The 17965-nt window shown below is 42.2% G+C and overlaps 1 gene segment (V, D, J or C); it reads left to right on the top strand.

Moving 5' to 3' along the window:
* Positions 1–1797: 1797 nt before the first annotated feature.
* Positions 1798–6192, top strand: LOC118384740 (Ig mu chain C region membrane-bound form-like). The segment is given in 7 exon segments: positions 1798–1880; positions 2640–2942; positions 3144–3428; positions 3559–3864; positions 4203–4517; positions 5342–5496; positions 5914–6192. Coding segments are annotated over 7 exon segments (1443 nt in total).
* The last annotated feature ends 11773 nt before the right edge of the window (positions 6193–17965 follow it).

Consider the following 17965-nt stretch of genomic DNA (forward strand, 5'->3'; position numbering starts at 1 on the left):
TCATAATGATACTGACTAAATAACAGCTATTAAAGGTTAAACCATTAATAATGATGCTGACTAAATAACAACTATTAAAGGTTAAACCATTCATAATGATACTGACTAAAAACCAACTATTAAAGGTTAAACCATTCATAATGATGCTGACTAAATAACAACTATTAAAGGTTAAACCATTAATAATGATGCTGACTAAATAACAACTATTAAAGGTTAAACCATTCATAATGATGCTGACTAAATAACAACTATTAAAGGTTAAACCATTCATAATGATACTGACTAAATAACAGCTATTAAAGGTTAAACCATTAATAATGATGCTGACTAAATAACAACTATTAAAGGTTAAACCATTCATAATGATACTGACTAAAAAACAACTATTAAAGGTTAAACCATTCATAATGATGCTGACTAAATAACAACTATTAAAGGTTAAACCATTAATAATGATGCTGACTAAATAACAACTATTAAAGGTTAAACCATTCATAATGATGCTGACTAAATAACAACTATTAAAGGTTAAACCATTCATAATGATGCTGACTAAATAACAACTATTAAAGGTTAAACCATTAATAATGATGCTGACTAAATAACAACTATTAAAGGTTAAACCATTCATAATGATGCTGACTAAATAACAACTATTAAAGGTTAAACCATTCATACTGATGCTGAACACATAACAACTATTAATGAAGGTTAAACCTTTCATAAATAACAATGATTTTGAGTTAGGTAAAAATTAAAACATTATTATAAGAAAGGCATAAAGAATTGTATCAGCAAGATTTAGGTAAAATGTTCTAATTCAAAATAATAAATACATTTTCTATATTATATATTACATAACAGTTTCCTGAAGGTAAACAATATCGTAAAATATTCTAAGAAATAGTAGATATGTGTATGATTACCTATCCACAACCATCTGAATGTGTTTTTGTCCTCATACAGCAGGTGTGTGGTTCTGGTGGGAGGTTTTTGTTATGGTGTGTATCACTGTGACTATATACGGGTACCACAGTGATATTACACCGTACAAAAACCCTTTGCTCCTGTATGGACTGAACAGGTCAAATAATTACACCCCAGGACAATGGTATCAATGTAAACCTAATGAAACCTCACCATAAACAGGATTTTGGCCATAGCCATGATATTTGGTTTTATACTGCAACACTTAAATCCATACATTTGCAAACAACTGTTCCAAACTAACAATGGATACACCTTTTGTCAGAAACAATAATCCACCAAATCAAAGATGAATATGATACTGTTAGAGTCTTTAGTATTGTTATAATATATTGTATTATGGATGGTTTTATGTTTCTTATACCTCACTGAGAGCAGAGTCATATGGAATCCCTATGGAGATGTGAAGGGGGTGTTTTTGTGCTGGGGTATATCACTGTGATATGGGATGGGCTGGGGGGGCACTGTGAAATGAGCATGTACAGAAACCTCAGAGACAAAACCTGCATTATATCTGCATGAGGATTGGGACAATGGGGAGAAACCATACAATATTCTTCAAATGATCGTCTGATATTGATGTAACCTCATTGTAAATTGTTTTACAATTTGTTCAAGTATATTTTGATGGAGTGATGTCATGACATGGACCTGAGCATCATTTTTTTTTTATGTATACAAAACTGAATTCACAACATCTGTCCTCAAGAAATCAGGTGTATGATAATATTACAATATTGCATTATATTTTCATCTCTGTTGGATTCAATATTATGACTTTTAAGCTGCCTATTTAGGTGCAGGGTTTTTGTACAGGCAGTGAATGGAGACATACCATTGTGATGCTTTTGACTACTGGGGTAAAGGGACACAAGTCACTGTCTCAACAGGTAAGCAAACTTAAATGTATTATATCCATAGAATGTTTAATTTTCTATTTTGTGTGTAGAAAGAACATATTTTTGTCTTTTTCATTTTTCAGATGCAAAATGTAATTGAAAAGACCTGCTCGTAGTCAACTAAAGAAATGGTTTACCTCAATTTGCTTATTTCCTTGAAAGTCAAATAGTTCCTCAAATTCTAGGATCTGCTGTTGTAGAATAATGCAGAAGTTTGTTTCCTAAAGTCTTATAAATAGAAACCCATTCCTCAGAAATGTACAGTCTAAGAGAAAATGTTACATATTGTGGAAATACATTGTTGACCAAGTTTGACTCTGTGACAATGTAGTATCTATTTAGATTTGTTTTTACAAACCAATGAACTTTGAAGTTATCAAGAACCTTCCAGTATTATACCTTTTCTAAAATGTTTATTCTGTTCTTCTGAGCCAGTGACTTTATGTTCATATTCTTATATTGTACTATTTCTTATTGTTGTTGCATTGTTGAGAAGGAACCTGAAATTAAGTATTTGTAATACACTACATACAACTAATAAAAGTAGAAACATAGTGGTAGTTATGCAACAAAGAATACAAGACAGCCAACTACATGGAACTAAATGGTGCCTTATAGTGTAAGATTAAATGAACAAGTAGTTCTCAGGTTATAACTGTGTAATGACCATTTTACCATGGTAATTCCTAGTTGATTCCTGGTCATTTTTGTATATTCAAATAAAATGTCACCTTTCTTTCTTTCTTGCAGCAACCACAGCCCCCTCTTCCCTATTCCCTCTTATGAACTGTGGAAACCCTACTAACAACATCTACAGCATTGGTTGTGTCGCTACCGGCTTTTCGCCTTCCTCAATCACCTTCAAATGGACAGACGCCAGTGGGAGTGCGCTGATGGACTTTGTCCAGTACCCGTCGGTTCAGAGCGGGGGAGCCTACATCGGAGTCAGTCAGCTCCGCTTGTCTAAGAACGTCTGGGAAAACTCAAAGTCTTTCATTTGTTCTGTGGAACATCTTGGAAGTGAACAGACAGCAGTCATCAATAAACAACCAGGTAAGATCTGGTCATTATATATATTTTCTTTATGAAGTTGATTCTATTTTTCTAAAGATTGCATGTTAATGTTTGTGATGTAAACTATTTATGTTTAGAAAACCTGATTATAAAATGATACTTGGTGTTTACCCTGGATGTCTTATTTCTATAAGGGGTTAAACTAACATGCAGACATTTTCTTTACCTCCCGCTACACAGTCTCAAAGTCTCCATCAGTGTCTTTGCTGTCTGCGCCCATTGGCACCACCCAGTACCTGATGTGTATGATTGAAGATTTCACCCCCAACAAAGTCACTGTCACCTGGAAGAAGAATGACATGGAGGTGGAGGGCCAGACCCCTACTGTAGGTCTACAGCCATCAGGCCTCTACTCAGCCAGCAGTCTGCTGAAGGTCAACAACACTGACTGGAACAACAAGGTCAAGTACAGCTGTGTGGTGCAGCACCAGGGACAAACCACCATCAAGACAATCTCCAAAACAGGTCTGTACATAGGAGTAGACTGTACTACGATAGATGTCATGCTCACATACAGTCTATATATTATTTAGTGTAGTTCCTCATTAGTAACATCAACATGTCCTGCTTTTATACTGCTTCTCTCCCCTTTCAGAACCACTGACGGTGACTCTGAACCCACCGAGTGTGAAAAAGGTGTTCCTCGACAACCAAGCAGTGCTGGACTGTGTCATCACTGGTACAGACCAGAACACAGTGGCTGGTACCACTATCACCTGGCACGTCAACGGAAAGAACGAGACGGAAAAAATTGTTGAATCAAAGGGCAACCTGAACAGCAGGGTCAGTACTCTGACGATAGACCAGACGGAGTGGACCAATGTGAACAAAGTCCAGTGTTCTGCCATGAAGAGAGGTGAAGTCACACCGGTCATTCAGGACATCAGCTTTACCAAAGGAAGTAGGTCACTGAAACATCTCAATGTGGTTGTGATAAGTAGTCACATACTCCAGGTTCTGGAGAGGGAGGCACAGGATGTGCAGACTTTTGCTCCAGCCCAACGCTAACATACCTGAGTCAGCAAATCAACTAATCACTAACTAATTATCACCTTTGCTTAGTTGAATCAGGTGTGTTAGTGCTGGACTAGAACAGAAACCTGAACACCCCTGTGTTGCTCCAGAACCAGGGTTAAGGACCACTAGGTTGATTTTAAACTGATATTCACATACTGGTTTTCATATGTACCTACACATACATGAGTGTAACGTTTCTCCTTAAAATCAATCCTCTTGTAGGTCGAGCCCCTTCAGTGTCCGTTCACCTTCTCCCGGAGGAAGACACCAAGAAGGAGGGGGATGTGACTCTGGTGTGCCTGGTGGTCAGCCCGTCTCTCTGTGACATCTACATCATGTGGAAGGAGGACAGCAGCGAGTACCAGGATGGGGTCACCAGCCCTCCTCAGAAAACCCCGGAAGGCAACTACTCTGTCACCAGTGTCTTCACCGTCAAAAAAAACAAGTGGGAGGGAAACTCGGTTTTTACATGTGCCGTCAAGCACCGCTTGGACAACAACACAGCACCTCAGGAGAGGAGTGTGTCAAAGTCCATGGGTAACTCATGTGAAGACAAGTGATGTTAACCTGTGTGTTGTGTCGTTGTGTCTCCTTATTGACTCCTCTGTGGGTCAGAATAGCCAATTACAACGTGTATCCCCTGTTATCCTCTATGATGTTTTCATTGTTGTCCTTGTTGAGTTAAAGTTAACATGTTAGTGTTGTCATTGTTTTGTTGACTGTAAGCATATTGCCAATTGTGATATTGTCCAGTCTAATGTGGTGTAAAATGTCAGTGCTATTGCACAGTCTTGTGTTGCCGTTGTTGTCCTTTGTCATTGTTCAATGTGTCTTCTTCATGTGGAGGCTGGCTAATAAACAATACCGCATATGAGATCACATGGTTTGGTGTTCGTATATCAATTGCTTAAAGTCTTAGAAAATATACTGGTCTACTGTACATCAAACATAATGAAGACAATTGTCATGAAAAGACAACAGTACTAAATAGCCTACATAGTAGTATTATGCTTCCAGTAAGGTGGTTATGGATGTACTATTTAGTGTAAAGGTGTAGTTTGACATAATGTGAGTGGGTGTGCATGATGATATTAGGCCAAGATATGAGTCTGCACAGATCAGTTTTATGTGTTCTCTGTGGGTTGATCTGTGTGTGTACATATCATTTGAACTCAATTAGCTGTATTTGTTAGAATATCATAAAGACTAATACAATACAGGTTTACAATACACAGACACACATGAACACGCATGAACACATACAAACACACATGAACACACAGACACACACACAAACACACACACACGCAGACACAAGTATACATCCGTTCCTCACCACCTGTCTCTCTCCCTGTTCTCAGAGAACATCCTACTGACTGAGCCTGAGGCGGGCTTTGCTCTGAGCTGCACGGACAACGTTGAGGATGAGTTCGGCAGCTTGTGGTCCACCACCTCCTCCTTTATCATCCTCTTTCTTCTCTCCCTCACCTACAGCACAGTACTCAGCCTGGTCAAGGTACTGACACCACTTATTTTACATGATTGTAGACTTCTGATGAAGGCCATTGGCAGCTGAAAAGTCACAATTTTAAAGAAAATAATTATTTATGAAGTGTTTAATTGAATGTGAGCATTTCACTACACTAGCAATAACATCTGCTAAATATGTGTTTTTTTAAACCCATTTAACATCAGTTAAGATTTGATTGACGGCCTAGGAACAGTGGGTTAACTGCCTGTTCTCCAGATTTTACCTTGTCAGGGGATTTCAACTTGCAACCTTTCAGTTACTAGTCCAATGCCTAACCACTAGGCTAACCCACCAATAACATTGTTTGATTTGATTGCTGTGCTGTTTGAGGAGAATTGTGGGCCAAATAACCACGTTGTTACTTTCTGTCTGTTTATTGTATCTGTCTCTGCCTCTTTGCAGATGAAGCAGTGAAGAACACATGATGGACTGCAGAGATAGATGTGTCTAGATTAGAAAGATGGTTATGGCACAGTGTTCTTCACTAATAATGTTATGTATATATCCAATACATTATTGATTATGATTGATTCGTTTTGTTGATCTCAATATTATGCAAGCATTGTGGTGATGTGTTATTTTTCCTTCATTGATTTCTATTGTACACTATCTTTAAATCTAAGTGTATCCTCTGATGTCTCTGTGATCTTTTTCACTTGAATAAAGTCTAAGATTTAGCTAGTCATTGTCTATTTACTGAGACATTCACTGGATACTAATCCTGGGAGATATCCAAAAACATTACTGATTTCTGCTGGGAGTGTTTCTGCTTGGCAGAGTTTTCTATGGAGACAATTTACAGCTGTATTCCCTCCAAGGACAGATTTAAACAACGTTAGGCTATATCTGTAATACTCAACTAAGACTTCAACATTCTGTTATCAGTTGATCTGAGGTGGTTTCTTGGTTCTCTAACTTGTCTAACAATAGTGTCATGCAAAAGCAGCTTCCTCTCTCTCTATCCCCTTGATACCACACCTGTGGCACTGAAACTGTCCAGCAACTGCCAGGGCTACAAATACACTTCCTTGAAAGAAGAGAAACATTGCATGTACGATAGCAACGCAACGCACACACACACACACACACACACACACACACACACACACACACACACACACACACACACACACACACACACACACACACACACACACACACACACATACACACACACACACACACACACACACACACACACACACACACACACACACACACACACACACACATTACAATTTAGCAGATTAACGCTGGAGTGATAAATGAGCAGACGATGGTGTGCAATTAGAGATACTGGTGTGCAAAGAGCAGAAAAGTAAATAAAGCCAATATGGGGATGAGGTAGATAGATTGGGTGGGCTATTTACAGAGAGACTATGTACAGCTGCATCGATCGGTTAGCTGCTCAGATAGCTGATGTTTAAAGTTAGTGAGGGAAATCTACGTCTCCAGCTTCAGCGATTTTTGCAATTCGTTCCAGTCACTGGCAGCAGAGAACTGGAAGGAAAGGCGGCCAAAGGAGGTGTTGGCTTTGGGGATGACCAGTGAGATATACCTGCTGGAACGCGTGCTACGGGTGGGTGTTGTGATCGTGACCAGTGAGCTGAGATAAGGTGGAGCTTTACCTAGCATAGACTTATAGATGACCTGGAGCCAGTGGGTCTGGCTACGAATATGTAGCAAGCGCCAGTCAACTAGAGCGTACAGGTCGCAGTGGTGGGTGGTATAAGGGGCTTTGGTAAAAAAAAACGGATGGCACTGTGATAGACTGCATCCAGTTTGCTGAGTAGAGTATTGGAAGCTATTTTGTAGATGATATCTCCGAAGTCGAGGATCGGTAGTTTGGCGCGTGAGTGAAGGAGGCTTTGTTGCGAAATATGAAGCCGATTCTAGATTTGATTTTGGATTGGAAATGTTTAATATGAGTCTGGAAGGAGAGTTTACAGTCTAGCCAGACACCTAGGTATTTGTAGCTGCACAGAGTGGTGGGGGGTTGTACAGTGTGAAACCACTGTGCCACATAGCGGGTCACAATGATACAGTCCATGACAAAAACCTACCACTTCTACCAAGCACAGAGTGTGAGAGTGCTGACACCTAAGGAACACAGACATATACATTCTGGTTGTATATAGGCAGTTAACCTACACGTGCTGGTACATTTATACACATCAACTCAAACAGATGTCCATACTCTTTAGGCCTACTTCAGACAAGAACAACTTTAAAACAGACATACACTGAGGAACAACTACTTTTTATATACACTGTAAATCATGTGATCTAAAAATTTGCTTGAATTGAACTTCAATAGCAGATGTAAATGACACTGGATTGAAAAGATATTGTCGACATGGAGAAATTGGAGATTTCAGTGAGTTTAAAAGAGGATTCTGTGGCTGTATGTAACACACATGCACACACAAGCGCTAGCACACATGAACATTGTAATATTATTGTATGGTGGTATTATACATGTTGTATTGTAGATATGTAGTGGTGTAATAATGTTATATGATGTACTGCTTTATCTTTTGTTCTATATGTAATATAAGTGCCTTAATGTGTTTGGACCCCAGGAAGAGTAATGGGGATCCCTAATAAATACAAATACAAATACATGGGTTTTTGTAATGGTGTGAGTCACTGTGTACGGGAGTGGCCACAGTGATAAACATCAATACTAAAACCTCTCCATGGTCATGACGGTTGACAGGGTTGTACTGTCAGCACACTGACTACACTCTGGACCCATATGGGAGATCATTTCTGCTATGATTTTGAATGGTCATATTCTCATCTTCGTTTTCTCCATTCCAGTATTGGTTGCTATTCTACTATTGTGTCCAATGTTTCTGATTTCATACTGATTCCTACTCTGCTGCTTTTAGCCATATTGATGAATGACAATCATGTTTGTTTTTCTGACATGCCTGTCCATATAAATATACAGTAGCACTCTTTAAAGGTGGTCTATCCTTACATTAAAGATGTAACAATCATGGTTATCACATTGTCCAGACATATAGCTTCATTTACAGGAGGTATTGACTACCAAGTATTATATACACTCATATCAAATACTGCCTCATTCCACTCACTGTTGCAGAATTTAGAAACATTCTATATCGCCACCTACTGATATATAGCCATGTCAAGTGCTCCATTTGAGGTTATTTGATAGGCTACATGAAGTATTGTTGAGACGTTTTATGTTTCCTCCATAAAGACGTTAAGACCATATTGTTCATAATCAATTGTTGGGAAACAATGAGTGTACAGAACACAACAGATGCTTCCTTTTGATATTGAGAGAAAAGGCATCAATGTCAAATGTTTCACACAGCTGCCCTCACTACATTGTAAATTCCTGTCTAGACACGAGGGGGATGTATTTGTACAGGGATGTATCACAGTGCAGTATAACAGCCACAGTGATACACTTCCCCCTCTCTAACATAGATGCTGGGCTTAGAGTGCGTATTAGGGCAGAAACTAGGTGAAGAGCATAGTGTATATTCCTCATACGTTTGGTTCACCATGGATGGTATATTCACAGGTAGTTGGAATGAAGTGGGAAAGAGGTTTAGGCTTAAACATGATCTAGAATTGTATTTATTTATTTATTTTTTCCGCCTTCATTTAACCAGGTAGGCTAGTTGAGAACAAGTTCTCATTTGCAACTGGAACCTGGCCAAGATAAAGCAAAGCAGTTTGACACATACAAATAACACAGAGTTCCACATGGAATAAACAAACATACAATCAATAATATAGTAGGATAATCTATATACAGCATGTGCAAATGAGGTAGGATAAGAGAGGTAGGCAATAAATAGGCCATGGTGGCAAAGTAATTACAATATAGCAATTAAACACTGGAATGATAGGATCTGCAGGGGATGAATGTGCAAGTTGAGATACTGCGGTGCAAAGGATCAAGATAAATAAATAAATACAGTATGGGGATGAGGTAGATTGGATGGGCTATTTACAGATCAGGTGCGGGCAGCAATCAGTTGAAGAGCATGTATTTAGTTTGACTTGCATTTAAGAGCAGTTGGAGGCCATGGAAGGAGAGTTGTATGGCATTGAAGCTCATCTGGAGGTTAGTTAACACACACAGTGTCCAACGAATGGCCGGAGGTATACAGAATGGTGTTGTTTGCATAGAGGTGGATCAAAGAATCACCAGCAGCGAGAGCGACATCATTGATGTATACAAAGAAGAGAGTCGGTCCAAGGGTTGAACCCTGTGGCACCCCCATAGAGACTGCCAGAGGTCCGGACAACAGGCCCTCCGATTTGACATACTGAACTCTATCTGAGAAGTAGTTGGTGAACCAAGTGAGGCAATCATTTGAGAAACCAAGGCTGTTGAGGTTGCCAAAAAGAATGTTGTGATTGACAGAGTCGAAAGCCTTAGCCAGGTCGATGAACACGGCTGCACAGTAATGTCTCTTATCGATGGCGGTTATGATATCGCTTAGGACCTTGAGCGTGGCTGAGGTGCACCTAAGACCAGCTCTGAAACCAGATTGCACAGCAGAGAAGGTATGGTGAGATTCGAAATGGTCGGTAATCTGTGATCTTAGAAAGGCAAGGTAGAATTGATATAGGTCTGTAGCAGTTTGGGTCTAGAGTGTCTCCCCCTTTGAAGAGGGGGACGACCGCGGCAGCTTTCCAATCTATGGGAATCTGAGACGATACGAAAGAGAGGTTGAACAGGCTAGTAATAGGGGTTCCAACAATTTCAGCAGATCATTTAAGAAAGAGAGGTTCCAGATTGTCTAGCCTGGCTGATTTGTAGGGGTCCAGATTTTGCAGCTCTTTCAGAACATCAGCTATCTGGATTTGGGTGAAGGAGAAGTGGGGGAGGTTTGGGCGAGTTGCTATGGGGAGTGCAGGGCTGTTGACCAGGGTAGGGGTAGCCAGGTGTAGCATGGCCAGCCGTAGAAAAATGCTTATCGAAATTCTCAATTATTGTGGACTTATCGGTTGTGACAGTGTTTCCTAGCCTCAGTGCAGTGGGCAGCTGGGAGGAGGTGCTCTTATTCTCCATGGACTTTACAGTGTCCCAGAACTTTTTTGAGTTTGTACTACAGTTGGGCAAATTTCTGTTTGAAAAAGCTAGCCTTAGCTTTCCTAACTTCCTTGAAAATCACAGGGGCTATTCGATGCTAATGCAGAACGCCACAGGATGTTTTTGTGCTGGTCAAGGGCAGACCGGTCTGGAGTGAACGAAGGACTATATCTATTCCAGCTTCTAAATTTGAATGGAGCAAGCTTATTTAAGATGGTGAGGAAGGCACTTTTAAAGAATAACCAGGCATCAACTACTGACGGGATGAGGTCAATGAGGTCAATGTCATTCCAGGATACCCTGGCCAGGTCGATTAGAAAGGCCTGTTCGCTGAAGTGTTTTAGGGAGTGTTTGACAGTGATGAGGGGTGGTCGTTTGACCGCAGACCCATTACGGATGCAGGCAATGAGGCAGTGATCGCTGAGATCTTGGTTGAAAACAGCAGAGGTGTATTTGGAGGGCGAGTTAGTTAGGATGATATCTATGATGTTGTCCGTGTTTAGGAATTTGGGGTTGTACCTGGTAGGTTCATAGATAATTTGTGTGAGATTGAGGGCATCAAGCTTAGATTGTAGGATGGTCTGGGTGTTAAGCATGTCCCAGTTTAGGTCACCTAGCAGCACGAGCTCAGAAGATAGATGGGGGGGCAATCAATTCATATATGGTGTCTAGGGCACAGCTGGGGGCAGAGGGTGGTCTATAGCAAGCATCAACAGTGAGAGACTTGTTTCTGGAAAGGTGAATTTTTAGAAGTAGAAGGTCGAATTGTTTTGGTACAGACCTGGATAGTAAGATAGAACTATGCAGGCTCTCTCTGCAGTAGATTGCAACACCGCCCCCTTTGGCAGTTCTATATTATGATGATTATGATTTATTAAAGGTGATTGTTAATGAAAGGTCCAGACATATAGCTTTATTTACAGGAGGTCTTGACATTCTGAAACAAAACCCATGCCTGTTAAGTAGAACCAACGAATGTTGAACATGTACAGACTTAAGTAAATGTAAGGCCCAGTCTATCCAGTCTCAGGTGCCAGACACCAGACAGAGCACTCCATCTACAGTGGATTGTTGCTTTTCAAACAGTTATGCTGTGAAGTCATGCAAATGTACAGAAAGGATAACAATGCTAATGTGTTCAGCTACAGTTGTGGTCTGAAGCACCAGCAAGGACCAGGAGAACTTTACCTCATAAGAATATGACTTTCTGGGCCTGAGAAATTGAAACTTTAATGTAATGTTTAAGAGGTAAAATGTACAAGTAACCAAATAGATTCTGACCAAATTGACTGAACATTTCATACATACTTAGAGTATGGAATAAACATATTTATAGTTACTTTTGTCATAATTATTATGCTTTAAGTCACACAGAAACATGATCTTTTCCGTCATTTTGGTCAGGCTAAACTATGCTTGATAATCCATTCTGTTCCACACCGGTCCTGCTCTCCTTTTCTCAGTTGTGCCTGTTTCTCTCACACACCCCACCCCTCTTTCTTCCCCTCTGTGACCCTCACAGCTGTGTGGCACCACGCTTGGTGAACTCCAGTCTGTCACCTGGGTGTTTCAGGGTCTCAGTTTAACATATCTGATGATTCAGATAGACAGTTAAAGTAGTTAAGTAGCCCAGGAACTGCAGTGTCCCTATTCACTTTCATGATCTAATTCTCATTTGTTTCAGCTGAGGATAAAAAGCTTTTTTTGCATAAGCCAGCTGGTGGCTGAAATCAATACAATGTTTCAACCACATGGACACGATTTGACTTTGATTTTATTAAATGGTGAGATGGATCAAAGAATCAGACAATTTAATCACAATTTAATTTATATGAAATACCTTGACAGTTGTATTAATTATATTATTTAATATGTTCAGTCATTCACTGCTACTCACTGTAATGGCGTTCGTCTGTTGAAGGAGAGTCGGACCAAAACGCAGCGTGGTGGTTACTCATGTTCTTTAATGAAGAATAGCGAAACATGAAATAACTATAAATATACAAAACAACAAACGGAACACGAAAACCTATTACAGCCTATCTGGTGAACACTACACAGAGACAGGAACAATCACCCACAAAATACACAGTGAAACCCAGGCTACCTAAATATGGTTCCCAATCAGAGACAACGAAAATCACCTGACTCTGATTGAGAACCGCCTCAGGCAGCCAAGCCTAAGCAAGACACACCCCTAATCAGCCACAATCCCAATGCCTACAAAAAAAAAACAATATGACAACACAATAAACCCATGTCACACCCTGGCCTGAACAAATAATTAAAGAAAACACAAAATACTAAGACCAAGGCGTGACAGAACCCCCCCCTAAGGTGCGGACTCCCGGACGCACCTCAAAACCATAGGGAGGGTCCGGGTGGGCGTCTGTCCATGGTGGCGGCTCCGGCTCGGGACGAGGACCCCACTCCATAAATGTCATAGTTCCTCCCCTTCGCGTCCTAGGATAATCCACCCTCACCGCCGACCATGGCCTAATAGTCCTCACCCAGAACCCCACTGGACTGAGGGGCAGCTCGTGACTGAGGGGAAGCTCAGGACTGAGGGGAAGCTCGGGACTGAGGGGAAGCCCGGGACTGAGGGGAAGCCCGGGACTGAGGGGAAGCCCAGTACTGAGAGGTAGCCCAGTACTGAGATGAAGCTCAGGCAGGTAGTTGGCTCCGGCAGATCCTGGCTGGCTGGCGGATCTGGAAGAGTCTGGTTGACTGGCAGATCTGGAAGAGTCTGGTTGACTGGCAGATCTGGAAGAGTCTGGTTGACTGGCAGATCTGGAAGAGTCTGGTTGACTGACAGATCTGGAAGATCATCGCTGACTGGCGGATCTAGCTGCTCTGGCTGCTCCATGTAGACTGACAGCTCTGGCTGCTCCATGCAGACTGGCAGCTCTGGCTGCTCCATACAGACTGGCAGCTCTGGCTGCTCCATACAGACTGGCAGCTTTGTGCAGACTGGCAGCTCTGGCTGCTCCATGCAAACTGGCAGCTCTGGCTGCTCCATGCAGACTGGCAGCTCTGGCTGCTCCATGCAGACTGGCAGCTCTGGCTGCTCCATGCAGACTGACAGCTCTGGCTGCTCCATGCAGACTGACAGCTCATGCTGCTCCATGCAGGCTGACAGCTCTGGCTGCTCCATGCAGACTGGCAGCTCAGGCTGCTCCGAACAGGCAGGAAGCTCCGGCAGCGCTGTAGAGGAGGAAGGCTCTGGAAGCGCTGAACAGGCGGGAGACTCCGACAGCACAGGAGAGGAGGAAAACGCTGGCTGCGCTGAACAGGCGGGAGGCTCCGACAGCGCTAGAGAGAAGGATGGCTCTGGCTGTGCTGAACAGGCGAGGCGCACTGAAGGTCTGGTGCGTGGTGCTGGAACTGGTGGTACTGGATCGAGGACACGCACAGGAAGCCTGGTGCGGGGAGCTGCCACCGGCGGACTGGTGTTTGGAGGTGGCTCTGGATAGACAGGACCGTGCAGGCGCACTGGAGCTCTTGAGCACCGAGCCTGCCCAACCTTACCTGGCTCGATGCCCACTCTAGCCCGGCCAATACGAAGAGCTGGTATGAACCGCACCGGGCTATGCACCCGCACTGGAAACACAGTGCGCTCCATAGCATAACACGGTGCCTGCCCGGTCTCTCTAGCCCCCGGTAAGCACAGGGAGTTTGCGCAGGTCTCCTACCTGGCATAGCCATACTCCCTGTAAGCTCCCCCCAATACATTTTTGGGGCTGACTCTCAGGCTTCCATCCGCGTTGCCGTGCTGCCTCTTCATACCAGCGCCTCTCTGCTTTCGCCGCCTCCAGTTCTTCCTTGGGGCGGCGATATTCTCCAGGCTATGCCCATGGTCCTTTTCCGTCCAATATCTCTTCCCAAGTCCAGAAGTCCTTTGAACGCTGCTCCTCGCGATTAACAGGGGGAGTTGGCTCAGGTCTGTCTCCTGACTCTGCCATACTCTCCCTGAGCCTCCCCCCAATACATTTTTGGGGCTGCTTTTCGGGCTTCCTTGCCAACCGTGTTCCCTCGTATCGTCTTATCTCCGGCTGCCTCTGCTCTCCTAAGTGCCTCCACCTGTTCCCATGGGAGGCGATCTCTTCCGGCCAGTATCTCCTCCCAAGTGTAACAACCTTTGCCATCCAACACGTCTTCCCATGTCCATTCCTCTTTTCGCTGCTCCTGCTGTCGCTGCCTGTTACCACACCGCTCGGTCCGGGTGTGGTGGGTGATTCTGTAACGGTATTCGTCTGTTGAAGGAGAGTCGGACCAAAATGCAGCGTGGTGGTTACTCATGTTCTTTAATGAAGAATAGCGATACATGAAATAACTATAAATATACAAAACAACAAACGGAACGCAAAAACCTATTACAGCCTATCTGGTGAACACTACACAGAGACAGGAACAATCACCCACAAAATACACAGTGAAACCCAGGCTCCCTAAATATAGTTCCCAATCAGAGACAACGAAAATCACCTGACTCTGATTGAGAACCGCCTCAGGCAACCAAGCCTAAGCAAGACACACCCCTAATCAGCCACAATCCCAATGCCTACAAAAAAAAAGAATACGACAACACAATAAACCCATGTCACACCCTGGCCTGAAAAAATAATTAAAGAAAACACAAAATACTAAGACCAAGGCGTGACACTCACACATACTTTTTTTGACAGACCATATTCATGGTTTGTGTTTGTAATAAATATAACACACTTTTCAAGAATTGCATTGAAAAATGAGCCCTTATCTAAAGTAATAAATTGCTCTATATGGTTTCTCATATCTGTCCTGGGCACCTCCCCTTAAGTACTTTAGTATGTATTGATTCTAATTATTTATAGGGAAGAGAGTTTAAGAATGTGTTTTTATCAGGTGTATCTATCAAAATGAGTATTGGGTGTAGTAGTTCAAAGCTACTCAAGCATGACTTCTAACCCAGGATGCACCTGCACTCTGATAAAGCCATTTCCCTGATATAGCATCTTGATTAACCCTAAAAAATGACCAACATATAATTGTAAAAGTGCAGTAACATTTTAATCACTGCACCTCCATAAGAATATCATATTCATGTTGCTGTCCAAATCAATTTTGTATTTATCTCAACTTGCACATTATTTCCCCTTGATTCCAGTATAACATTTAGTTTGGTATAACAAGGGTTAATTTAAGCTGTCTACCTATCAGCCCTCGGATGACCCCCCTGCAGAGTGAATGGTTGTGTTCCCCTGCTCAGACGTTGCATGCATCAACCAATGGTTGGGTGCCACGTCATTGACTGTGTCATAGAGATCCTATTAAATGACTAATTCCTAATTCTATGCAGATTGCTATAACATACAATGTGGTTAGCTGATAGGTATTTTACCTATCCAGGCATGGTAAGATTTGGCAGGCTTCACCAACGCACAGGCTATTGCATCAGACCAAACAACGGCATTTATCTCCGACTGTGTTCAGGACATAACACGGCTTCTTGTGCTGTATAGCTTAATTACGTAATATACACTGAGTGTACAAAACATTAAGAACGCAAGCCTAATTTTGAGTTGCACCCCTCCAATTGACCTCAGAACAGCCTCAATCCGATGGGGCATGGACTCTACAAGGTGTCTAAAGCATTCCACAGGGATGCTGGCCCATGTTGACTCCAACGCTTCCCACAGTTGTGTCAAGTTGTCTGAATGTCCTTTGGGTGGTGGAACATTCTAGATAAACATGGAAAACTGTTGAGTGTGGAAAATCCCTACAGTGTTGCAGTTCTTGACACAAACCGATGCTCCTGGCACCTACTACCATACCCCGTTCAAAGGAACAAATATTTGTCTTGCACATTCACACGCTGAATGGCCCACATACAAAACCCATGTCTCAATTTTCTCAAGGCTTAAAAATCTTTCTCTAAGGCGGCTCCTCCCCTTCATCTACACTGATTGAAGTGGATTTAACAGGTGATATCAATAAGGGATCATAGCTTTTACCTGGATTCACCTGCTTAGTCTATGTCATGAAAAGAGCAGTACAGGCATAGTGAGGTGTTGAATCTCATTAAGCTGTGTTCATTCATGATGAACAAGGAGTCTCCTTGACAAAATTATGTCCATTATCTACCATCTAAATGAACCCACAATTTAATGAAATCATGAAGGTTATCAATATTTAGAAAATCCTCATGTTCCCCACAGTTCCTCCAGTCCTTCAGTCAGTTATGTGTGTGGTGAGTAGGCCCTGGAGGTTTTTCTGACTAAGTGACTAGACCAGGAGAAACTCTGTTTTTTTCCTTGTCAGGTCATGTGATCAAGGACAACACCTGACCCAACTGATGAGCCATAACTTGACCTCTGATCTTAGAGTCATCAGCCCCTCCTCCATGACATCATAATGTAAATCCAGATCCCTCAGAGTTCATATATACTTATGTTCTGCTGCTGACTTGTTGTCTTGTTGTATTGTGTGGAGCAGCTGAGTTCATATCTCCACCCTCAGTATGACTGCAAAACTCTACCTTCTGCTGCTCTCTCTCTGTCTGCCATGTGAGTTCTGCTTGGATATACTCCTTATCAACTGTTGTTAGTGGAATGACTGAAAATTGAAAATATTTTTTTGTAAACTCTGTTCTGATTTCCTTAAATGTTCTTCGTCCTTCCTTTTTCTCCAACACATTTTTCCTATGTCTTTCTCTCTCTCCTTCAGGTTTAAATGGTCAGAGTCTGGAGTCCATTCCCTCCAGTCCAGTCCTGAAAAAGCCTGGAGAAACTCTCAGTCTCTCCTGTAAGATATCTGGATACACTGTTGACAGCCACAACACACACTGGATACGACAGCCAGCAGGGAAATCCCTGGAGTGGATGGGTTATTCTGGATTAGGCCTAGGTTACCATGCTAAAAGGTTTGAAGGACGTATGGAAACCACTAAAGATACAAGCCACAGCATGTTGACTTTGAAGCTGTCTGGTCTGAGAGCAGAGGACTCTGCAGCATATTACTGTGCAAGAGAGACACAGTGGTGTGAGCGAGTGGAGGATCTGTACAAAGACACCTCAGAGAATCTAACTGGCTACAGAGTCAACAGAGGGCAGTAGAGCATCAGTACAGCAGAGTAACATCCAATGAAAGTCTCAGGCACAACATGCCCCTGAGAGCCTTCACAACCAGCATATTGTCAACACAACTACATGTACATGAACACAATGTACACCAGAGGAGGCTGGTGGGATGAGCTATTGGAAGACAGGCTCATTGTAATGGATGGAATGGAATCTATTTAAATGGAACGATGTCAAGCACATCAATCAAACATCAGTTTTAAGGTCTCTGTACTGGCTGCCTGTGAGTTTTAGAATTAATTGTACAATT

The sequence above is a fragment of the Oncorhynchus keta genome, chromosome 5, assembly GCF_023373465.1.
Source record: "Oncorhynchus keta strain PuntledgeMale-10-30-2019 chromosome 5, Oket_V2, whole genome shotgun sequence".
NCBI lineage: Eukaryota > Metazoa > Chordata > Actinopteri > Salmoniformes > Salmonidae > Oncorhynchus > Oncorhynchus keta.